The 23,990-nt window shown below is 41.6% G+C and overlaps 1 protein-coding gene across 1 annotated transcript; it reads right to left on the bottom strand.

Annotated features, from left to right (window-relative positions):
• Positions 1-3,797: 3,797 nt before the first annotated feature.
• On the bottom strand, positions 3,798-9,381 carry slitrk5b (SLIT and NTRK-like family, member 5b). Its single transcript, XM_027031167.2, has 2 exons — positions 9,187-9,381; positions 3,798-8,136 (listed from the first exon to the last, which is right to left on the bottom strand). The coding sequence occupies exon 2, from the start codon at positions 8,079-8,081 to the stop codon at positions 5,526-5,528; it is 2,556 nt and encodes an 851-aa protein (XP_026886968.2). The 5' UTR covers positions 8,082-8,136; positions 9,187-9,381; the 3' UTR covers positions 3,798-5,525.
• Positions 9,382-23,990: the final 14,609 nt, after the last annotated feature.

Below are 23,990 nucleotides of genomic sequence, written 5' to 3'. Positions count from 1 at the left end.
TATCTCCTTTCCTCTTCGTATAAGGACTAGTTTTCCAATTCAAAAGCAGCAGTGTCTTATTTACTTGTTTATAAACCCATTAAGGCCCTGAACACCCAACAGGTTAATCTCAGCTAATGTTTATAAAGCAGGATGCAAATTCCCCCAGAAATCTTTGCCCCCTGTGGATAATGAGTGTGTTAGGTGAGTGTGAGGCATTTGTTCCGCCTCTCCCGCTGTGTGGAGAAGGACATGTCCTTGGTGCAGAAACCAACTACATCTGTCTGCCACTGATAACTGTCAAAGACACCCAGGGCTATACAGTTGTTCATGTGACACACCGATGAATATATATATATATATATATATATATAGAGAGAGAGAGAGAGAGAGAGAGAGAGGAAGGATTATAAATCAGCATTGCGATGTTATCTAGAAACTACAGGATTCCACAGCAAGGGCCATCTAAAGTTTGCATTAGATTCTAATGGGTTACCATTGTAAGAGAAGGTCGCTGTGGCGTGTGGTGGCCGTTGTATATACATCTGTGTCCTCACTATTCCTGTGAATGTCTTCATTTTGGAGTGAAAAAAGCATTTGAACACTTTGTTTCTATATTTGGCAATAAAAACTTTTTTGTTTGGTTTGTTAAATTTTTTGACCAAGATATATGTTCCATTTAAAAACTATTGTACATCTCCTCTAATCTGCCTGGATTAGGAGGTTTGGTCCAGTATGGTCCAGTATGTGGAACAGCACATGCTTACCTGAGAGCCTCCATCCTCCAAATGCTGAGCTGTTTAGCAGAGCCCAACGGTGCATGCTAGCCTCACAGAGGTGAGCACGGCCCCCATGTTTCTGGCAGGAATAGAAACATGTTGATCCTTGTGACCTCTTAGCTTAGAATTTTTCTGTCTTACTCCAAATCAGTACGACAAGCTAGGGTGACTATAGACGTCAGATCCGCAACCACCCACCTGCTCTCAGCCATACTGATGATAGAACAGGGGGAGGTGGGAGCCAACACACTGCAGAAGTGGTGACGCCACTAGCTAGAGAAGCCATAGCGAACCAGACAGAGTGGATAGAATAAATAAATCATGAGTTTAACAGAAACAGACTAACAATACAGATTGTTAGTCGAAGAACAAATAGGCTAACAGGGTTAGGGAAAAACTAGGCAACAAAGGAAATAAACACAGGCACAGACACAGAGAATCAGGGGTAAAACACAGCCATACAGACATTCAATGAACAGCAAAAACACAGGGCATCAGGGATAAAACACAGCCATACAGACATTCAATGAACAGCAAAAACACAGGGCATCAGGGGTAAAACACAGCCATACAGACATTCAATGAACAGCAAAAACACAGAGAATCGGGTAAAACACAGCCCTACAGACATTCAATGAACAGCAAAAACAGAGGAGATCAGGGGTAAAACACAGCCATACAGACATTCAATGAACAGCAAAAACACAGCGCATCAGGGGTAAAACACAGCCATTCAATGAACAGCAAAAACACAGGGAATCAGACAGGATTTAAATACATGAACTAATGAACATTAAACAAGGCACAGGTGCACATCATGAACGGTGAAAAACAAAATAAGTACTGGAACAGAATGGAGAAAGAATGACAGGGAAACCATGGAACATAGATGATAGGAGGGACCAACCATGACACCCTACAACAAGATGCATAGCCATATCCCAAATATCTGCCATAAGGCTTTTTTAAAGATTCTGTTCCTCCAGCCTACACTTCTAGAAAATTCCAGTGTTTCCCAGGCTGCCATGCAGACGATGCATGTCATGTCACATGTTGCACTGTAGCAGCTGTGAGTGATCAGCAAAGGCTGGAAATCATATATACTGGTTCTGCTTAGTGCATAACCGAGCTGGGTGCGTTTAGGGCGAGGGCGGTCCTGTGTGTTTGCAATAGCTACTGAAGCCCTTAAAGACAAGCACAAACACTGTCTGAGTCAATAAACTATGCAAAGCAGGCTCTCAAGACAAAGAACACTACAGAACACAAACCCACCAGTCCATGCCATTCTACAGCATATTTGGCACCGCTGGAGTCAGTTTGGATTTTATGATGCATATGAAATACTGTTCTGTTGGCTTTAATAAGGATGAGAGTTGATTGGAAGGAAGGGAGTTGGAGTTGAATGAGGTGTCTCACAGCTCATCCCACTTACATAATACCAATCTGGCCTAATGTCTCTCTTTCTCTCGCACTCTCTCTCTCGCTTTCTCTCTCTCTCTCTCTGTTGCTCTCACTTTCTCTCTTTCCTTCTCTCCAGAGCAAAGCTGAGATGTTCCACTGATCAGCCACTTCAGAGCTCTCGGTCTGCCAAGCACTCGACTCAAGAAGTGCTGAGAGCAGATGATGATGGTGATGATGATGTCACCTCCCTCAGACATTTAAAATCACAATCTGAATTTTACATAAAACATGGGAAGTCTACTGTCTAAAATTGATGTAGTCAGGAATGCACTTGGCTGGCATCTGTAGTCAGTGTCATGTTTCAACTTTCAAGTTTTTTTTCAGGACAGTAAAACATAAAATGTATTTACTGATTTAAATCTGCAATAATGAACACAAACTATAATGTTTCAACACAAATAAGAGCTCACCACAGGCATATGATGACAAGTTTCCATGAATACGGCAGCACAGGAGAAGCCAGCCCTTGGGGCAAAGAAAGACTTTCAGTGTTCTGTGGTTTTCCGTTCTTGCATGAACAATTGGAGGAGCTTCAGTTTCCACACCAGTCAAGTTAGTTTTTTAGCCGCTTACATGGCAGATAGCACAACTATCCTCCCTCATTAAAACAGTGAGATTTCCACATGCAGCATGAAGCCGTGGAGGCCTTATTCCATGCTGCTTGGAGTACAGAGCGTACCTAGCCTCCCGTCTGCATCCAGGGATCTGCAGGGAAAAGGCCCGGGTTGCTCTGCTGTGAAGACACACAAAAACTTCTTCCAGATGCTCCTGTCACATTCACACCTTAAAACACTCTGCTCGTCAGACAGCTGATATACAGGATGGGCAAAAAGATCAATAATTCTCCTGTTTTTAGCTCCTCCATATTACAGAGCTTCAACAGCTCGAGTGGCTCACCAGTCTCCCAGGGGGAGACGGCGGCACACACTCCAGCTAACGTGGTGTTGGTGTTCTCCTGTTTTGTGCAGGTTGGAGCAGAATGAACAGGCAGCGTAGAGAACCAGGGGTGTGCTGTTAACGAGCAAGCCTTAGAGAAGATAGAAGGAGTGTTTGTTCCTACAATAAACACGTGATTCCGTAATGTGTGGACAGCGCTGATATTCCAGAATTATTATTTCACACTCTGCTACACTATAACAGCAGTCTCTAGGATTACTAACACAAGACCTTAGGGCTTTTGCTATGCTTTCTGATCCCTGTCTTGGCCAGGAAGAGCATGTTTTCACTTATACTTGTGCACATATAGCCTTCAAAACATACTGTCCCTGCAGCAAAATCGTGAATATTTAATTCTCATCGAATGGCCGAGACACTTCAGTTTGAATACATATTGTCACTATGCAAAATACAACATTTATTTTTATGATTAACAAGTTCTAATTTTTTAGCAAATGTCAAAATTCTGTTAATAAATTGTGTACTTGCATAAATGCACAACATATATTCTGGATATTAAACTGAACATATTCTAGATAACAAAATAGTACATTTTAATGAATACAAGTATATTTGGAAATATGGGATATGGAAATAAAGACAGAGCCCATCCTCAAGATACTCCCTGGACTGTGAGAAAAATGAAAGAAAAATATAGAATTTATTCATCTGTAACATGAAGTAAACAATTGTGACAAATATGTCACTGGTTTGATGTATTGCCAGCATTCATGTTGAGACGCATATACTAGATGATATTACAGCAGTGTGTGCTGCATATGTCAGAATATCAGTGCAGAATCTGGACATGTGCCATCTTATTACGTTGGATCAGGCATATTTTCAGCTGAGTTCATTTCGTTTGCACTAACAAATACAGAATAAAAAGACAAAAACAACTTTACAACCACAATGCAACCAAACTGCAACAAACAGCCAAGTTAAAATAAACTTTTTTAAAACAGTATTTAAAGTTTTACACGTGCAATAACTGAGTAACTGAAGAAGAAACAGTAGCAGTATTAATTTAAGGACGTTAAGAAGTTCGCGGCACAACAGTCTTTCCAGATTGCATTAAGACTTGCATGAGAATTTTACTGCAACATGAATATTAAAGTCTTGTATATAAATACAATTGTATTGCTGTTGCTTTCACACGCAGAAAATTGAACGGGAATAAATAGCCCTAGTGGGTCAGGAAACCTTAGTGGAAAATTAGTGTTTGGCTGGAATGAATGCATAGGCCATTTCCTAAAGCATGCCTTTACAAGCGATTCTGGATCTGGTCCTGGATCTGGAAGTAATACTGAAGGCAAACGTGTACAACCACTGAGACCTCTTCTTTGATTTATCCAGGACTCTATGGCAGGATAATGTGTCGGTTTTATCCACATCGTGCTCGTGAGTCCTTATATGCATAACAATCTTATTCAGTGCATTTTCAGACCTTTAAGGTCTTATTTAACTTAAAGATCACATCTGAATGCCTGCTAATTCACTTCATTTACAGCATGTCAGAACACGTGGCTCTGAACGTCAGAACACGTGACTCTGAACGTCAGAACATGCGACTCTGAATTTTAGAACACGTGGCTCTGAACGTCAGAACACGTGACTCTGAACGTCAGAACATGTGACTCTGAATTTTAGAACACGTGGCTCTGAACGTCAGAACACGTGACTCTGAACGTCAGAAGGTGTAACTCAGAATGCCATATTAAAAGAGCTTAATGGAAACACTAGGATTCCGCTAACAGAATAAAAACTGCTTGTGAATAAATGTTCTGCATAAATATTTTTGAATGTGTGTGAACCTTTTTGTTTGGTTTGTGTATGCTTAGTAACAACATATAAAATGTAATGGTCAGTGTCTTGTGAAGATCTTATAAAGATCAATTGAAATGTAAAACATTACATGTAGCTTCTTTACTATGGTGACATGATGCGAAATGTGCAGAGACCAGTCTGTAAAAACACAAAAATAACCTGATGAATTATGTATGAATTATGAATACAATTGTAAACCAGCAGTATCAAAATGGCAAACTATGAAAAGCATATTATGAGCACGTTGTCCCATTCACGAGTAACTCAACAATGAAACTTCCAATTCAAGTCAGTGTTTCTTGAATGTAACTCCTCATGGCATACGAGTCAAGCAACATTACATTAAACTTCCTGATGAGTGCTTATATAAAAAACCATCTATGACTCTTCACTTTAAAGAAAACACCTCCACTGGTTTCCAGATTGGACAATTTGGTCAATAAAACCAGTTCCAACAGTAGTCAGGTATTATATAACCCTCTGTGATATCAGAGCCAAAACCTGGAGGTGGGTGTGGAAAGGGAGTGGTGTGTTGGGGGTGATTCAGAACTGAGTGAAAGTTGTTCTCTTCTCGTGAACTTCCAGATAGTCTGGCTCAAAATGAAGCTTAGCTTTCAGTTCCCAGTATTCGCTCCTGTTTGGCTCTGCACAGACCGTGTCTGGTGTTGAGCAAAACATCACTGTCTGTTGTGTCCCATCTGGACGCAGATACTGCTGCTGAACATCAAACTCAGGTGCATAGTGTGCTGACACATTTCCGTCGTGCTTACATGACAAACTGGCCCTGTAGGACGCTTGCGGGTCCCTGGCCAGGAGGAGCTGGTAAACGCATCCATGATCCGGGAGAGGAGAGGCTCCGTGGAGGGGACGTGGTGTGCCTGCACTGAGCTCTGAGCCAACCACAGTGCTGCGACCTTCCTGATGGGACTTAGACACCTGTGTAGCAGCCAGCTCATCAGAGTCTCTGCTCCCCCCTGCTGCAGTGCCATGACCCAGGCCATCCGTTGGAGGAGGGATGTACTCGTACACGTGACCTGCCGAAGTCCTGACCTTCTGAGCAGCCCGGTCATGGTACAGCGTGTTGAAGGAGCTCCCGCCGGTCCTCAGGGAGGCTGACTGCTCAGGTTTCCTGCTGCGTTTCATCATAACAGCAAACAGCCCTGCAGCCACAAACACTGACATGAGGAAGAGGAGGAGCAAGGCTAGAATGAGCACAGAGAGAGGGATTGTGGGATACTGTGTGTCATAATCCAGTGCTGTCTCCATGGCGATAGTGCTGCCAGGGAAGGATTGCTCTGAAGGTGAGACAATGGATGCCGGCGCATGTGAGGCGTCTGGGCAAAAATGAGAGGGATGAACATAGCACAGATCTTCTCCTGCCAACCTCGGAGGAGACTCGCAGATCACACTGTTCACCACAGTTCCAGTGCTGAGCTGCTCCAACCAGTTCTTCATCTCCAAAACAGCACATGCACAATCCCAGGGGTTCTCAAACAGATCTATCTGCACTAACGACTGAAGGTCCTCCAGAACACCAGTAACGGGCAGGTTTCTAAGGTGGTTGTTGCGTAGGTTGAGTCGTGCCAAGCTTAACCCTCTGAACACGCCAGTGGGTAGTGTTTTCAGAAGGTTATTGTTTAGGAAGAGTAACTGCAGTTTGGGCACCTGCTCAAAGGTGTGCACAGCTATCTCTCTAATGACATTGTATTCCAAGTAGAGGAACTGAAGACTTTCTAAACCGCAGAACATATTGTCAGTAAGCCGCTCTATTAAGTTTCCATTCAAATAAAGCCTCCGCAAGTGAGCCAACTCTCCAAACGCTCCGCTGTGTATGATAACTATCCGATTGTTTCCCAAGTGAAGCAGATCTAAGCTGGTAGCCTCTTCAAAATCTGAACCATGCACTGAAGAAATGTAATTTCCTGTAAGATACATCTTTTTTGGATTATATGGTTTGGGGTTTAGATCTGAGATACACTCAATTTTTCTCTCTTGACAGTTCACGTTCAAGCCAAGATCTGAAATTTGGAGATTGCAAGTGCACGGATGAGGACAGTCGAGAGGCACTGGGGATTTGGTCTGGAAAGCCACAGCTGGGCCAAAGATCTGTGGCTTATTGGAGACCCGTGAGGTGGGTTTGGTGCGTAGTTTCCCTGACGGTTGGCTGCTCTTCGTAGGTCGAGAGGACCATAAGGTGTTTGAAGCTGGTACTGGGCCTGTTATTGAGGCCGACGTGGTCCTGAAGAAAGCGTGGCTGCTGTGGACAGGTTCTGCCTGCATCTCGTATTCAGCTATGGCTCTTCGAGGACAAAGCTCCTGCTTTGAGATCTCGTCAAGGTCTCTGCCATGCAGCCTGAATGGGGTCTCACAAACCACATCTCCAACTAACGCTGTGTATGATATGCTTTCTAACCAGGCTTTAAGGGCTATGAGCTCACAGGAACAGTTCCATGGGTTCTCCTCAAGCTGAAGTTCTACTATTTTGCCCATATGTTCCAGAAGTCCATTGTAGGGCAGCTGTTTAAGCTGATTCCCTCTAAGGTCAAGGTGGGTTAAAGGAACAAACTGAAAAATGTTTTTTGGCAGGGCAGACAGCAGATTATCATTCAAAATCAACACCTCCAGATGATGTAGTCTGTTAAGAGCATTCACCTCAATGTGACTAATATAATTGTAGTCAATCTGAAGATACTCCAGACTGTCGAGGCCAGCAAAAGTATTGTCCTTTAGTACTTCGATTTTGTTGTTGTTTAAGTGCAAGCGCTTTAGTCCTTGAAGTCCATTAAAAGCCCCAGTCTCAATCTCAGCTATATCATTGTTGCCTAGATGCAAAATTGTGAGTCCCTCATAATGCACAAAGTCGTTGAGTGAAAGTTTTTTTAAAAGATTTCCGGTGAGCAGTAAATGATATGTATTTAAGTGCAAAGGCCTGACATCAGAGAGGCTTAGCAGGCCTTTATTTTCACAGTTTGCTATTAGAAATCCCTCTCTCTCTTCACAAACACACAGCCCTGAACAGATTTCCCCATAGATGTCAAACACCTGAACAAAGCGAGGATATATGGCGATAAAAGAAAGAACCGATATGCAGATATTCATGTTTACGGGAGGATGGTGGAGCTCAGTTCAGTGCAGCACAGGCGTGTTTCCTCATCTAGGGAAAAAGAAAAGGAGAGAAACCAATCCATCAGCTTGGGGGTTAGTTGTTTGCTTCCAGTGAAACATGCTGAAACGTCATTTAAATCATTAATAAATCAGCTTCCGTCTCCCCTGTAGGCAATACTGCCGCCTGGAAGACGCCTGTTCAAAAATACATTAAATAAAGCAAAACCTTCCACCCTGACATGGGTGTAAATATCACTGCTACCCCGGCGGATCTGGCCTATATATACGGCTTCTGCTAAGTAGTGGAGGCAGCGTGCGATTTTTAGGTTTCCTCCGAATCCAATCCGCTCTTTGGTCTCACTGAGCGCCCGGGCAGTTCAAGCCTTCAGTAATACAGCTGGTTTATTCCGAAAAGGCGTCCATAACATCATAACATCATAACAAGGTTCATTTCCATGAGGACATACGAAGTTTGCGCAGAAGTCTGTCAAACACCCGAGCACACACACCCAGCCACAGTCACGCTCACTGAAGGCGCGTGCGCTAGGTTGAAGTTCCTTCGTAAAATTAATTCAACCAGGGGCAAAGTATTGTAGAAAAAGTATGCGAAGGGTGTCTTTACCTGCCATTTAAACGTTTTCAGGCCATCACACACACACACACACACACACACACACACACACTCACACTCACACTCACACACACACACACACACACACACACACACACACACACACACACTCACTCACTCACTCACTCACTCACTCACACACACACACACACACTCACACACACACACACACACACACACTCACACACACACACACACACACACACACACACACACACACACACACACACACACACACACACACACACACACCTCCGATTTAATCTTATTGGCACGGTTGGCATTGGCAGCCTCAGATCTAACTGACGAGTGTGTAGAATTATATATTTCACGGCTTTAATTTAATTTCCCTTGTTAAAATTTGTTTGCATTTCACTGAGCAATGAGTCGGAACGAATCGCTTATACAAAATAAATGCAGTACAACAGTCGAGTGTCTTTAAAGCAAAGCCGTTTCTTAAAAGCTTACCCGACAGAAGATGATGATCGCGCGTTCATTTCCAGTAGCTGCTTGCATTCGCTCTGAAGGCTGGCTCCGCGTGCATCCGCGCCGTTCTTCACAATGTTCTCTTCGTGATCACGCGCGCCTCCGGCTCCATTACTCGGGCTACGGCACGTGACGATGACTCGGACCGTGCAAAGCTACACAGCAGGGACAAACGCAGTCAGAATGTGGTACTACTGATAATGATGGTGATGAAGCTGTGTGCCGAATTAAAGACAATGACACCATGTAGACACCACGAGCGTTAGAGGTGTTCAGACAACACTAAAATCAACTTATGTCAGAAGAGGAAGGATCTACATTAAACTACGAAAAGTACAACTGTGCGCAGGCAGAGAAAGAGGTGTGTGTGTGTGTGTATGAGAGAGAGACAGCTGGCTCACTGTAAAGGTATGTCAGTAAAAAAAGAGTGAGTCCTTTATAGAGCACAAAGAACCGCCGAAGGAGCTGCTATTTCTGCAGACACACCCTCCACACGGCTCCATCCCTGATCCTCCATCCACACGGCTCCATCTCTTCTCCACGCTGATCCTCCATCCACACGGCTCCATCTCTCCCACACCCCGATCCTCCATCCACATGGCTCCATCTCTTCTCCACGCTGATCCTCCATCCACACGGCTCCATCTCTTCTCCACGCTGATCCTCCATCCACACAGCTCCATCTCTTCTCCACGCTGATCCTCCATCCACACGGCTCCATCTCTCCTACACCCCAATCCTCCATCCACATGGCTCCATCTCTTCTCCACGCTGATCCTCCATCCACACGGCTCCATCTCTTCTCCACGCTGATCCTCCATCCACACAGCTCCATCTCTTCTCCACGCTGATCCTCCATCCACACGGCTCCATCTCTCCTACACCCCAATCCTCCATCCACACGGCTCCATCTCTTCTCCACGCTGATCCTCCATCCACATGGCTCCATCTCTTCTCCACCCCGATCCTCCATCCACACGGCTCCATCTCTTCTCCACCCTGATCCTCCATCCACACGGCTCCATCTCTCCTCCATCCTGTTGTCTCCTCCAAAACCTTCCACTCCCCGTTCGTCCAGCCCAGCGTTGGGGAGGGGGTCTACGAGACGCCCTGGTCCCCAGGTAGAGTTAGACCACAGTCATGGTGGCTAGCTGAGCAGCTGTTGAACACTAAACTGAACCTTCCTCAGGGGCTGAGGTGTTCAGACTTGGGATACGTAACCTGGTTCAGCATTTGAAAGCCATTTAGCCATTTGAGGTTAAAAGGGTTTCCCATGCACACCTGACAGTCCCAGGAACACATCATTACGTTTATTCTGCTAACTGAACTGGGCTGCTGGTGGTGTTTTTCTTTCCTGCTTTGTTTCTTGCAGCATTATTAGATGTTAGTACATTTTGAAGTTCCATTGTAGTGTCCCATGACAGAAAATATAATATAATTGTGTCGTTGTAGTTTCATAATCTTTCAAACGAGCAAGCTGGAAAGTAACTGGAATGCAACTGGAATACTACAGAAATGTGACTGGAACATGACTTGTCCTGTAGGTTTTGAATCCAGTTTTTTATCACTTTGCCTCCTACCTGTTGGATATTTTAAAAGCATCTTTGTTTATCAATCAAAAGTAAATGTGACTGGCTTTCCTGGTAAATTAATTTAAACTGTGAACAAATGTTTAAGACAATCGTTTTCTGGCTTTGTAGTAGCAAATGACCCAAATAAACCTGTAATTAAAAATGTGTTTTTATGTAAAAGGCTCAAACTGTACTGAACTATAAGGTAGTTTCAGTGAATGGATTCTGAAATGATGGAATTACATATACCAGCCTTCAGAACGGTGTGGTGCTCAATTATTTTAAGATCAACCAACAACAAAGAATTCACTTGCCAGTATTACGCAGATGTGTGCTAACTGAATTATAGCAGGCATATGTATGATGATTTGGCAATATTCAGAATGTTTTTGTTAACCTGGTGCTCAAATAAGAGATAATTAAGTAAGATCCAGTGGTTTTACTGTCTGTACCGTAAAGTATCAGTGCAGACTGGAGAAGATGTGAATTATGGCAAAGCAAGTTTTAATACCCAGTGCAACTGTTGTTTGAGCCTCATGGAAGAAGATAAGTGTTATGGCATTGAGACTGTAATGGCAGCGTGAGTGGAGGTGTATTCATGACCATCTGAGCCATGGAGACCTGCAGTAGTTGACCTGGACCTCTGCTGACCGTCAGTGATATACAGCATAAAGGTGTCAGTGTAAGTAAGGCTCTTACAAGATTTACACATGTGCATATCTGTGTTTCTGTGTGTGTGTGCGTGTGTGTGTGTGCGCATATGTTTGTGTGTGTGCATGTTTGTCTGTGTGTGTGTGTGTGTGTGTGTTTGTGCGTGTGCATGTTTGTGTGTGTGCGTGTGTGCATGCGCGTGTATGTGTATGTTTGTGTGTGTGTGTGTGTGTGTGTGTGTGTGCATGTGTTTGTGTGTGTGTGTGCATGTGTTTGTGTATGTGTGTGTGTGTGTTTGTGCGTGTATGTGTCCGTGCGTGTGTGTGCGTTTGTGTGCATGTGTGTGTGTGTGTTTGTGTGTGTTTGTGTGTGTGCGTGTTTTGTGTGTGTGTGTGTGTGTGTGTGTGTGTGTGTGTGTGCATGTTTGTGTGTGTGTTTGTGTGTGTGTTTGTGTGTGTGCGAGTTTTGTGTGTGTGTGTGTGTGTGTGTGTGTGTGTGTGTGTGTGTGCATGTGTGTGTGTGTATCCACCTGGCTCTCTGAGTCTTATGCCTTATTCAAATAGTTAATATCCATGTACTGATGTATAAGAGTTCAGGACAGCCTTTCTGATAGCTTTGGTATTGACCAACATATTCTAGTGGGGCTGTTGTTTATGGATCACCCAACCACACACCTTTAATACCCACAGGTGTGTCATTTTATGGTTGTTTTATTTAAAATTCATCCAAACAATCTACGCACTCCTATTTATTTATATTTTCAATTTATGTGAATGTTATGCAATGTGTGCCATATAATATCAATACAATGTGTGTCATATAATATTAATACAGTGTGTTCCATACAATATCATTAAATAAATCTGAATCACTGGCTTTATCATTTTCTCAACCTTTTTTTATGTTGATGACCTAAACTATGGTCATCTTCATGTGGTAGCTCTTGAAAAGACACATTCATGTGAATCAAGGCTAAACTCGTATGTCCAAGTAATTAACAGTGATGGGTCAAATGCATCATTAAATATTGTTGTACTTTTATACCATTTACACTTTGTTTATCTTGATGTTGTAAAGAATTAATTTTGCATTCCGAGGATCTTCAGCTTAGCCAGTTCAAACATGTGGCTTTTGTCACATGACCACAGGATATCATGCGCAAGGCAGGAAGTAATTAAGCATCTTGGAAAGTCTGCCAAGGCATGCAGTGAAGTTTCTCTTCTCTTCTCTTCTGAAGCCACCAGAGCCAGCTGGGTGATACAAGTACAAACCGCTGAGTGATGATTCATCATTGTGGGTCATTAGGATGGAACGCTGAAGATATTCAGTTTGAGTCAGCATCAGTGCCAGACTGCCATGCTGCTGGCAGAGATGTGATTGGCAGAGTGGATAAAGAGAAGTGACATTCTGCTCTGGGCAGGTTCGACAAAGTGCTTTAGCGGCAATAACAAAAGCTCAGGTCAGCCCGCAGGGCCCTCAGGATCCTGTACAGCAAAACGCCTCATTAACACGCAAGCGCAAGCAACTGCTGTTTTATTTAGATCTGAATTAATTTATCTTCACAAGAGGAGAACTGAAAGGTCTCAAACACTGTAAGCACGCTATCATGTTAAAGGAATTAGCTCATTATTACCGCATACATGTTTCACATCGTCAGCCTCTAGTCCGACTCAGAGGGACTTAGGAGTTAGGGAGTTAGGAGTTAGGGAGATAGGGAGTGAGGAGTTAGGGAGTTTGGGTGTTAGGAATTAGGCAGTAGGGGGGAGGGAGTTTGGGAGTTAGGGAGTTAGGAGTTAGGAAATTAGGAGTTAGGAAGTTTGGGAGTTAGGAGTTAGGGAGTAGGGGGGAAGGGAGTTTTGGAGTTAGGGTTAAGGTTAGACATGGAAGGGAAGGATCCCAACGGCCTTTAGCCACAAACTCTTGGCCAACAACAGGTGACGGACCTTGAGCAAGGGTGAGATGCGTCAGCCACTGGGGCCACAGTGGTACAGATCTCAGTGGTACAGATCTCTCAGTGGTACCGATCTTAGAGTGGTACAGATCTCAGAGTGGTTCAAAGTTCAAAAGGGCTTTACTGTCATTTCAGCTATATACAAGTACACAGCAAAACAAAACAATGTTCCTCCAGTACCATGGTGCAACACAAAACAAGTGCAACAGACAACACACTACACGAGGGCAAACAATACAATACAGAGCAATAATATCATACAATAAATACAGGACAGGACCAATACACAATGAACAGACAATGCATTTATTTTGACCAGTACACAGTACTGGGAATATGTAAAGTGGGTTTGTGTATAGGAGTCAGTGACGTGCTATAGTGAACATAGCAGTCACTGGTAGCAGCCAGAAACAGTTCAGAATACAGTACTGATTTAGTACACTATTCTAGCAGCCAGTAGGAAGAATGTGCAGGAGTACAAAAGGAGTGCATATGTGTGTGAAGTTTGACTTCAGCAATTTGTCTGATACAAAAACAAAAAACAATGTGTGTGAGTGTATGTATTTATGGATATGTGTGTGTGTGTGCGTGTGTGTGTACATGAACGTGTATAAGCATGTGTGTATGTGTGTGTATAAAAGTGTCCATTTGTTTGAAATTGGTTCAGGAGTCTGATGGCTTCTGGGAAGAAGCTGTTGCACAGTCTAGAGGTGCGGTACTGGATGCTGCGGTACCTTCTTCCAGATGGCAAAAGGGTGAACAGCTCATGTGAGGGGTTTGTGGGGTCTTTCACAGTGTTGGTGGCTTTGCGGATGCAGCGTGTTGTGTAGATGTCCATGATGGAGGGAAGAGAGACCCCAATGATCTTCTCAGCTGTTCTCACTATTCTCGGAAAGGTCTTGCAGTCAAAGACAGTGCAGTTCCCAAACCAGGTAGTGATGCAGCTGCTCAGGATGCTCTCTATAGTACCTCTATAGAAGGTAGTGAGGATGGGTGAGGGGAAATGGGCTTTTCTCAGCTTCCAAAGTAAGTAAAGACATTGCTGGGCTCTCTTGGTAATGGAACTTGTGCTCAGGGTGCAGGTGAGGTTCTCCGCTAAGTGAACTTGGTGTTCTTGATGATCTCTACTGAGGAGCTGTTGATGGTAAGTGGGGAGTGATCTCGTCTTGCTCTCCTGAAGTCAACAACCATCTCTTTTGTTTTCTCAACATTCAGATACAGGTTATTGACCTTACACCAGCTCACCATGTGAGTGTGACAGGACGGTTGTCATTGGTACAGATCTTAGAGTGGTACAGATCTCAGAGTTGTACAGATCTTAGAGTGGTACAGATGCTTGGTGCTGTGAAAACTCATCTCTATTCAAATACATTCAACTGAGTTGACTGAGTCATCTGCCTGGGTGAGACATCTCCCTCTCTACTTGAAGGTCTGCATGATCTGCAGGTGTCTCCAGGTCTGTTCATCTCCCACTACTTCCTACAAGGGAAGTGGCACCAGTCAGTGGTGCATCTCTCACTCAGACCAGTGAAGAACAAGGTTGATAGGGTTAGATCCAGGGACCATCTGTTATTCCAACTCTCTATCTGTTATTCCCACCATCTATCTGTTATTCCCATCTATCTGGTATTCCTACATCTAGACCGTATCACTCTAGAATTTCTCATCCATCAGAAACACATTTTTAGAGATGCAAAACAAAGCTCCACTCTCATTTAGAAACAAAGACAACTGCCTGTTATGTAAAACAGTAAGTACAAGTGCGCAGCTCCTGTTAGAGTCTAGCACTGATCTTGTAGGGGTGTGGTTAAATGTGGGATGACACTATTTGGATGTAAAGTCACATCCTGTTTGTTTCCACCTTGACCAAATTGCTGCAAATTGGGTCATAGAGAAAAAAGCTTTGTACTCTCTCTCTCTCTCTCTCTCTCTCTCTCTCTCTCTCTCTCTCTCTCTCTCTCTCTCTCTCTTTTTCCCCCTGTCTCTCTCTCTCTCTCTTACTCTCTCACCCTCCATCAAACTCAAACACTCTCTCTCTCTCTCTCTCCCTCTCTCTCTCTCTCTCTCTCTCTCTCTCTCTCTCTCTTTCACACACAGAGACACACACACACACACACACACACACACACACACACACACACACACACACATTTTTTTCTGTTCTCCCTTTCTGTCACACACACTTCTTTTTTTACTTTGTGAATTCATTATTTAATTTGTGACACCCTATTATATGTAGGACAGCACCATTCCAGCACAACTGTAATTCAGAGAGGAAGCCTGACTCGGAAATGCGAGGACCTCCCTGACTAAAGATCAAGTATTGGGTTAAATTACACATACATTGACTAAAGGCAGTGCATTTAATAAATTATTAATAAAGATAATAAAGATAATTAATAAAGATAATAAAGATATTCCCTACCTTCAAACATGCACACATCAAAGCACTGACTGCTCCAGACGTCAGTGCAAACAACAGTTAATTTGTTTGTAATCCATAATTGAGCTAGACACAGAAAACACCATATGTGTTTATGTATGTATGTGTGTGTGCTTGTGTGTGTGTGTGTGTGTGTGTGTGTGTAGGTGTGTGTGTGTGTGTGTGTGTGTGTGTGTGTGTGTGTGTGTGTGTGTGTGTGTGAGAGAGAAACAGACAGAGGGAGAGAGAGAGAGAGTCATGATTTCTTTAAATGTCTCAGTAGATGAGATATGGGAAGCAATCTGGGAAGTAATCTTTAGAGCTAGTAATTCATAGTATTTCACTGCTCCTGAGTTATCAAAACGCTCAAGTGCTCAGACTAGATGTTTATGTGCGCCATCTGAAGAAGGCACCTTTACCATGGCTTCACTTTCCACACACACCATGAAGACGGAGAGTGAACTATAATGTATGAGCAGAACAGAGCGCAGGGGGTTACAATGAATGGGAGTGGCATCTTGGGGCTTTTGCATGGAATGAGCCTCCAGCTGCAGTCCATCTGTGAGTCTCTTGGTGGCAATGTTGAGCCAGGATCAGATCTGGGGCGGGCGCGTGAAAAAGGAAGAGGCAAAACAGAAAAATAGAAAAGTGAAAAAATGAGAAAAGTGTTCCCTTTGGGGGAGAATCCAGTAAGGGTGAGATGATAAGGCAGCACAAATTAAAAGTTAATAACTGAGGTCGATCAAATATTATCATATTCTCATAGTAATATTTCTCTTTGGAAAACCTGCGTATTGAATGCCTCTGTGGTGTAGTTCAGCAGGAATGTAAACGTTACCTAGTTTTCCACAGATATGAAAATATATACAAAATAAAAATGATTTAATATCAGATAAAAGATTGTTGAATATATATTTAAAGATAAAAAATATATATGAAAGAAGACATTTTTTACTTTGATACTCATAAATAACATGATATTCACAGCATTTAAATGGTACATTAGGCTTGATTGAGAAATATGTCAGCAGTACTATGACTTGGTCATGCAGATGTGAACGTGAGCGTTCAGACCACCTCCACATCTTTCGTTTACACCCTCTACTGTCCCTCATGCGCCTGATCACAGGCCGCCTTAGTCCGATGTTTTGGTTCTGACACGTCCAGGTAGGTCACACAAGTAATCCCATGAACTTGACGCTTTCTCTGTCTGTGTGAGTCTTCTCTGAGTGGAAGATGACAGGAGGTGTAGAGGTGGCCTTCAGAAGCAGAGGAATACTTCCTGTGGAATACTCCCTGTGTTCAATGCAGAGAATAAGGTGAAGATGACTGAAATCTGCATGAATACTGAGTAATGAATACTAAATTCTGAATACTGAATAATGAATACTAAATTCTGAATACCAAATCCCCAATGCTGCTCGTTGCCCATCCTGTTTTACTCAATCTGTTAATTTGTTGCTTTATAAATAAATAGAAGTACAGTGTAATCTTTGGTTTTCGTTGCTATGCATTTCATAACTTTGCTAAAGTTTGATATAAATATTACATATATAAATATGTGGCATGTGCTCTACTACATGGTCAATGCAACATTTATTATGATTTATTCATCAGACATTGGCAAATGTGTTAAAAATAGATTTGCAAAAAGGTCTAATTAGTTTCTTTGCCATGTGAGCACTGTTTGGAATCGGAGGTCTCCTTCACCCTGGAGCTACACAGAATCACCTGAGATTGTCATGCCTGTAGTCGTACTAAGACACCCTAGAGCCTAACCAAAGATCTGCCCCATTCTCATATTATCTGTCCCATGCAAAGCTAAACACACTCCCAGGGGTTATCCTTTAATGTGCTACACTTCACTGATATTCATTTGTAATACATACATTTAAAAACACTGTATTTAGTAAATCAGAATCAGTTCCATTATATACTGGTGACTTTTAATGGCAAGAAAGTGAATTCACCTTATATAATAATAATTAAAATATGGATCAGCTGTTTGACGTTTTCTAACATGTTGAGACAGCAAACTGACAGCATTTGAAATTTAATGTGGTTTCTCATGGTTTGCAAGAAAAATGTTTGCAGTAGGCTTCGCTTCTGTGTTTAGAGGTAATTTCCTAAAACAAAAGCATACAACACTAATTCCGCTAAAGTGTTGGAGGTGTTTGAGTGAGACAGTTTCTTCAGTGGGGGTTGGTTCTGCTGCTCAATGACCTACTGCTTCATGGAATAACAACTGAGTGCAGTGTTTAATTAAACCTGTAAACATGGTTTAATTAAACCTGTAAATAAATGACACAGAAAAATGTCTACAAACTCCATAAAACCCACAAAAATTGTTCAAGCTGAACTAACAGAAGTGCATCTTTCAAAGCAGCTGTCATCTGTTGGGTTTGGCAGCTTTGACTTAATAAATGTGCATCATGTGCAGTTTGTACCTAACAGTGTAAATACAGGAGAACATCAGGGCAAATACCTTCAGCTCCTATAAGCAGACAATGAGGAGAAGTTGAGAGCAGATTATTCTAAACATTTTTAAATGTCTAAGGCCAGAATAATGGAAATATTTCTTTATCTTGTAATTGCAACAATTTTGTTTTGTTTTTCAGGTTAATGTCACTTTGCTTGTACCTTACCCTATTCTCAGCTTCCTCGGTTGTATATTTTCTCCTGGAACTCTTTATTGTATTTATCTGTTCATCTAAACCTTGAAGTTTGCCATCTCACATTTCAGGCTGGAACCCAAATACACAACAGCTACAGAGAGCATATTACACATGCAAATACCACCACTGAATATTATCTTTGCATACAATGTCATTTCATCATTTTTATATGTAAATCATGTCTGCTAACATGTTCACTGTATTCCACATTCACTGTATTCTGTAATCACTGTATTCTATGTTCACTGTATTCCATTTTCACTGTATTCCTTCACTGTATTCTATATTCACTGTATTCCATCTTCACTGCTTTCTGTAATCACTGTATTCTGTAATCACTGTATTCTATGTTCACTGTATTCCATTTTCACTGTATTCTATGTTCACTGTATTCTATATTCACTGTATTCCATCTTCACTGCTTTCTGTAATCACTGTATTCTATGTTCACTGTATTCCATTTTCACTGTATTCCTTCACTGTATTCTATATTCACTGTATTCCATCTTCACTGCTTTCTGTAATCACTGTATTCTGTAATCACTGTATTCTATAATCACGGTATTCTATGTTCACTGTATTCTATATTCACTGTATTCCATCTTCACTGCTTTCTGTAATCACTGTATTCTGTAATCACTGTATTCTGTAATCACTGTATTCTGTAATCACGGTATTCTATGTTCACTGTATTCTATATTCACTGTATTCCATCTTCACTGCTTTCTGTAATCACTGTATTCTGTAATCACTGTATTCTATAATCACGGTATTCTATGTTCACTGTATTCTATATTCACTGTATTCCATCTTCACTGCTTTCTGTAATCACTGTATTCTGTAATCACTGTATTCTGTAATCACTGTATTCTATATTCACTGTATTCCTTCACTGTATTCTATATTCACTGTATTCCATCTTCACTGCTTTCTGTAATCACTGTATTCTGTAATCACTGTATTCTATGTTCACTGTATTCCATTTTCACTGTATTCTATGTTCACTGTATTCTATATTCACTGTATTCCATCTTCACTGCTTTCTGTAATCACTGTATTCTATGTTCACTGTATTCCATTTTCACTGTATTCCTTCACTGTATTCTATATTCACTGTATTCCATCTTCACTGCTTTCTGTAATCACTGTATTCTGTAATCACTGTATTCTATAATCACGGTATTCTATGTTCACTGTATTCTATATTCACTGTATTCCATCTTCACTGCTTTCTGTAATCACTGTATTCTGTAATCACTGTATTCTGTAATCACGGTATTCTATGTTCACTGTATTCTATATTCACTGTATTCCATCTTCACTGCTTTCTGTAATCACTGTATTCTGTAATCACTGTATTCTATAATCACGGTATTCTATGTTCACTGTATTCTATATTCACTGTATTCCATCTTCACTGCTTTCTGTAATCACTGTATTCTGTAATCACTGTATTCTATAATCACTGTATTCTATATTCACTGTATTCCTTCACTGTATTCTATATTCACTGTATTCCATCTTCACTGCTTTCTGTAATCACTGTATTCTGTAATCACTGTATTCTATAATCACGGTATTCTATATTCAGACTTATTAGGTAAATCCTCATTATACTGTTATGCTCCTGTGTCCAATACAAGAGAGTGTCATTACTTTCCAAAAGGCTAAAGTGGGACTCATTCACAAGGCTACCGTTACAACTCAAATGTTTGCGTATTGTTCACACAGAGACCAAAGCACAGTGCAGTGACCTTTCCTAATTTTGATATCTGAAGCTGGATGATTCTTACAGATGTTCCAGTACTCCCTACAGCTACATACAGCTTGTAAAAGTCTACAGTCTGCTGGCCTGTGATCTTAGATTAAGTTTAAGAAATCTAGGGATTCAGTCTTAGCATAAAAAAACCTTAGATGGAACTTCTACGGTGTGTATTGGAGTGTTGAATAATTGATCAAACTTGGGGTGTAGTTTTATAAGAACATGGCCTGGTTGGGTCCTTTTTTCCAGCTCTACACTATTGACTCTGTCCAGAAAAAACAGTGTGAGGTTTATGGGTTTATGAGAGAAGCCTGAAGACATAAAACTAATCTTTACAATCGATTCCTCCTCTTGCCTTCTCACTTTTGTGTGAGAACTTGATTAGTAGTGGGTTGTATTTTATGACTTCAAAAGAAGTGACAGATGATTTGGCCTTTGTTTCTCTGCTGGCACTGAGCGCGGTTAATCTGGATGTGTGAGGTGAGTGACGCCTGAAGTTATGATAAAATCAATGTACCTGCACAATGTTGCCAAGGTAATAGACATTCTGTGGAGTAGTTTGGTCTTCTTCAGCACCACAGGCAGGAACTGTGAAGAGACGGAAAGGTCACACTGCGTCTTATATGTGAGCAATTCAGGCTTGAACAGCTTTATGGAAGCTCTGTAGTGACTGGCAGCACGGTCTGATACTGTGGGCTGAGAAATGCCAAGAACACAGAACACAGCCTTGATCCTTCTGTACAGCACAAGGCAAAAACACATAGTGCTGCTGCATCTGACTGAAGGAAAACATGCCAGGCTTATCTAATCTATATTTTATCTAATTTACCTAATCTATAATTATATCATCCAATTTATATAATCTAATTGATCTAATCCACAATTTATCCAATCTATACATTACCTAACCTATATTTATCTAATCTATAATTTATCTAATCTGTAGTTTATCTAATCTATAACTGCAATACGTGTTGATCAGATCTGTGGGCCTGTTTTCACAGCACAATGCCTTTAACTCTTCAGTTTTTCCATGTCTACAGGCCAAACAGCCAGACCACGTCTAAACCCAAAGCCTTTCCTCTGGGTTCAGATGACCCAGTTTCCACTGGACAGTTTGTGCAATGTTGCATGACTGTGAATCAACTCGGGATGTGAAATTACAACTTTAAGCTTTCATTCACGAAGACAAATGAGTCTGAGATTAGTTCCATAAACCAGACAGTGATAACAGGGTCCTGACAGCAGAAGGAACACAGGTCACACCAACTGTTCTGCATTGTCTTGCATATATTGCTAAGCATGTTAACACACTACTATGTACAACTATTCTGATAATGAATGAGCTTCTGACATTTACAGTATTTAGTTGACGCTTTTATCCAAAGCAACTTACAATTCTGACTGAACACAACTGGAGTAATTGAGGGTTAAGGGTTTTGCTCAGGGGCTCAACAGTATTAACTTGTCAGTGGTGGGACTTAAACTGGCCACCTTCTGATTAGTAGCCCAGTACGTTAACCACTGAGACAGCAGTATTCACTGATTCGTCATTATTTATTAACGACAGTGTTCATTGATTCAAGTCGATGTGTACTGTAGGTGTGAGTTCAACATATTGCTCTTTGTTCTGAAAACTTGCTTCAAAGAGAAAAGATTTCCCATAATGCTCTGTACATGTGTATTTTCATAATTCTTTGTGTTTTTTGATGAATACTTCCACTCTGTCATTCAGCCCTGCATACGAATGTACCTGGGGGTACCAAGTATGATGGTCTGCTCTCTGACCAAGACAAGAAATAGTAGCTAGAGGGTGAAGTTAAGCACTCCACACTGTATTGATTATTTAATTCTGTCCCTCATATTTATTTGGAAATCTGTTGTACTCTATCAGTGTTGACAACTCATCAGTTCTGATAACTCATCAAAACAGTGTCAAGGTTGCTAAGGTTTAAAACAGCTGGGTTTCACTGAAGGATCCACAGGCGTTAGCTACACACCTGGACAGAATTAGCTGAAAAATGTTACATGCGTCTGATACCTCAGACTCTGTGGTACCATAGAATGATTTAGTACCATAATTTCATTCTATAAATATTTAAGTGTGATGTCACACTGAATAACTTTATTAGCAGGTTATGTTTTAACACCCATATCATGTGTTGTCCTGTTAAAGCAGTTAGATTGAGGAGCTTTATTTCATAATGTGTGATAACTGGAAGATGGCAGATCACTGAAGGTTTTGTCTAGAGGGATGAAAGCCTAATTCTCACTTTTTAATGAGTGAGAACAAGTGTTTATGTTTTGATTTTTATATTAGCAATATTATTGTTTCATTCGTGCTGACCCAGTCAGAGAGATTTAGAATTAAGTTCTCATCCTGGAGAGAGACAGCCTTCATAATTAAAACTCCCCTACACTTAACCATTCAGTTTATGTGAATGACTAACCTGAGTGTGGCAGGCACACACTGGTTAAGGAGGCAGGAGGCAGGGAGGCAGATCCGTAATTAAGACTTAAACGACCCCAGAGGTGGGCAGGCAGGTGTAGGTGGGCAGGCCAGTTCTCCAAAGAGCCCTACAGGGCACTTCTGCTACTTATGGACGTTTATGACTGTAGCGTGGCCTCAACTCTCTGGGGATGGAGACTTAGTTTTCATGCAGCTCTTGTCGAGAAGCTGTTAACTGGTCATTTGTGTGGAGGGATATCCCGGAGTTCCTCTTTAATGCCCTTGGGGTATGTTCTTTAGACAAGAAAAAGTGATATTCACATCATATTCATATTAGAAAATATTCATATCGCATTACTTGTACATTACACATTCATAGAACGTTCTGTGTTAAAGGCATAATATTAAAACATGAATTGTGTAGTATGTAAGTCACAACAGCGTTCTCAATCTGTAAGTCACACAGTAGCATTCTCAGCTACATTTGAAACATCATTTATTTTAGAATCACACTTCACTTTAGTAGAAACACATTCTTTCCAATTTTATCAGGTAAACTTAGATTATCAGTGCAGGGCATAGGAATACAGACAGCAGCTGAGTACTGGTTTAACGGTGAGCATGTGGTGGATGCATGTGCGTAGAAGTGTGAGATTTATTACAGGCAAATCCAGAGTTGTAGTCATTGGGGTAGTCCAGGGTCAATTTACCAATATGGAAAATACGAGAATACATGATAACAAAGAAACAAACTAAAGAACATGAAGGCAAACAGGGGTTGCAGGCTATAACAGAGGCCAGGAAGAAACAAAGGCACGGAGTACAAACTTACATACATTTAAGTGCTTTCAAAAAACATCCAGACTTACATCCATACAATGAACTGCCAAGAAACAGGGAACAAAACAGGGTTTATATACATTACCTTAACAAGACTGGAAATGAGGAACAGGTGTGGAAAACCAAACAAGGGGCGGAGAAAATGAAACTACGGAATGGAACCAAAACAACACGAGACAGGGAAACCGTGGAACATGAATGAAAGGAGGGCCCAACTGTGAGACCTGGTCCGCACATTGGACACTCTCTAGCCTGTTCAGCTGTCACTTTCTAACAAGAGCACCACTGCTAACTGGGTATGATTAAAATATTTTGGGGAAAAAACATTTTTAATTACTTTGATACCTTATTTTGACAATATGTGTCCACTGAGCAGTCCTACTGGGGTGCCTTAGTGTGCTGGAGGAAGCATTCACGATGGATCTGATCTAATAGAACAGACTGTCAGTCCAGACACAGCTCTGA

This window comes from Electrophorus electricus, chromosome 25, assembly GCF_013358815.1.
Source record: "Electrophorus electricus isolate fEleEle1 chromosome 25, fEleEle1.pri, whole genome shotgun sequence".
In the NCBI taxonomy this organism is placed as follows: domain Eukaryota; kingdom Metazoa; phylum Chordata; class Actinopteri; order Gymnotiformes; family Gymnotidae; genus Electrophorus; species Electrophorus electricus.
This window is presented reverse-complemented; position numbering and strand designations above follow the sequence as displayed.

Coding starts and splice junctions, on each gene's coding strand:
- slitrk5b (XM_027031167.2), bottom strand. CDS start 8,081: ATGAATATCTGCATATCGGTTCTTTCTTTTATCGCCATATATCCTCGC.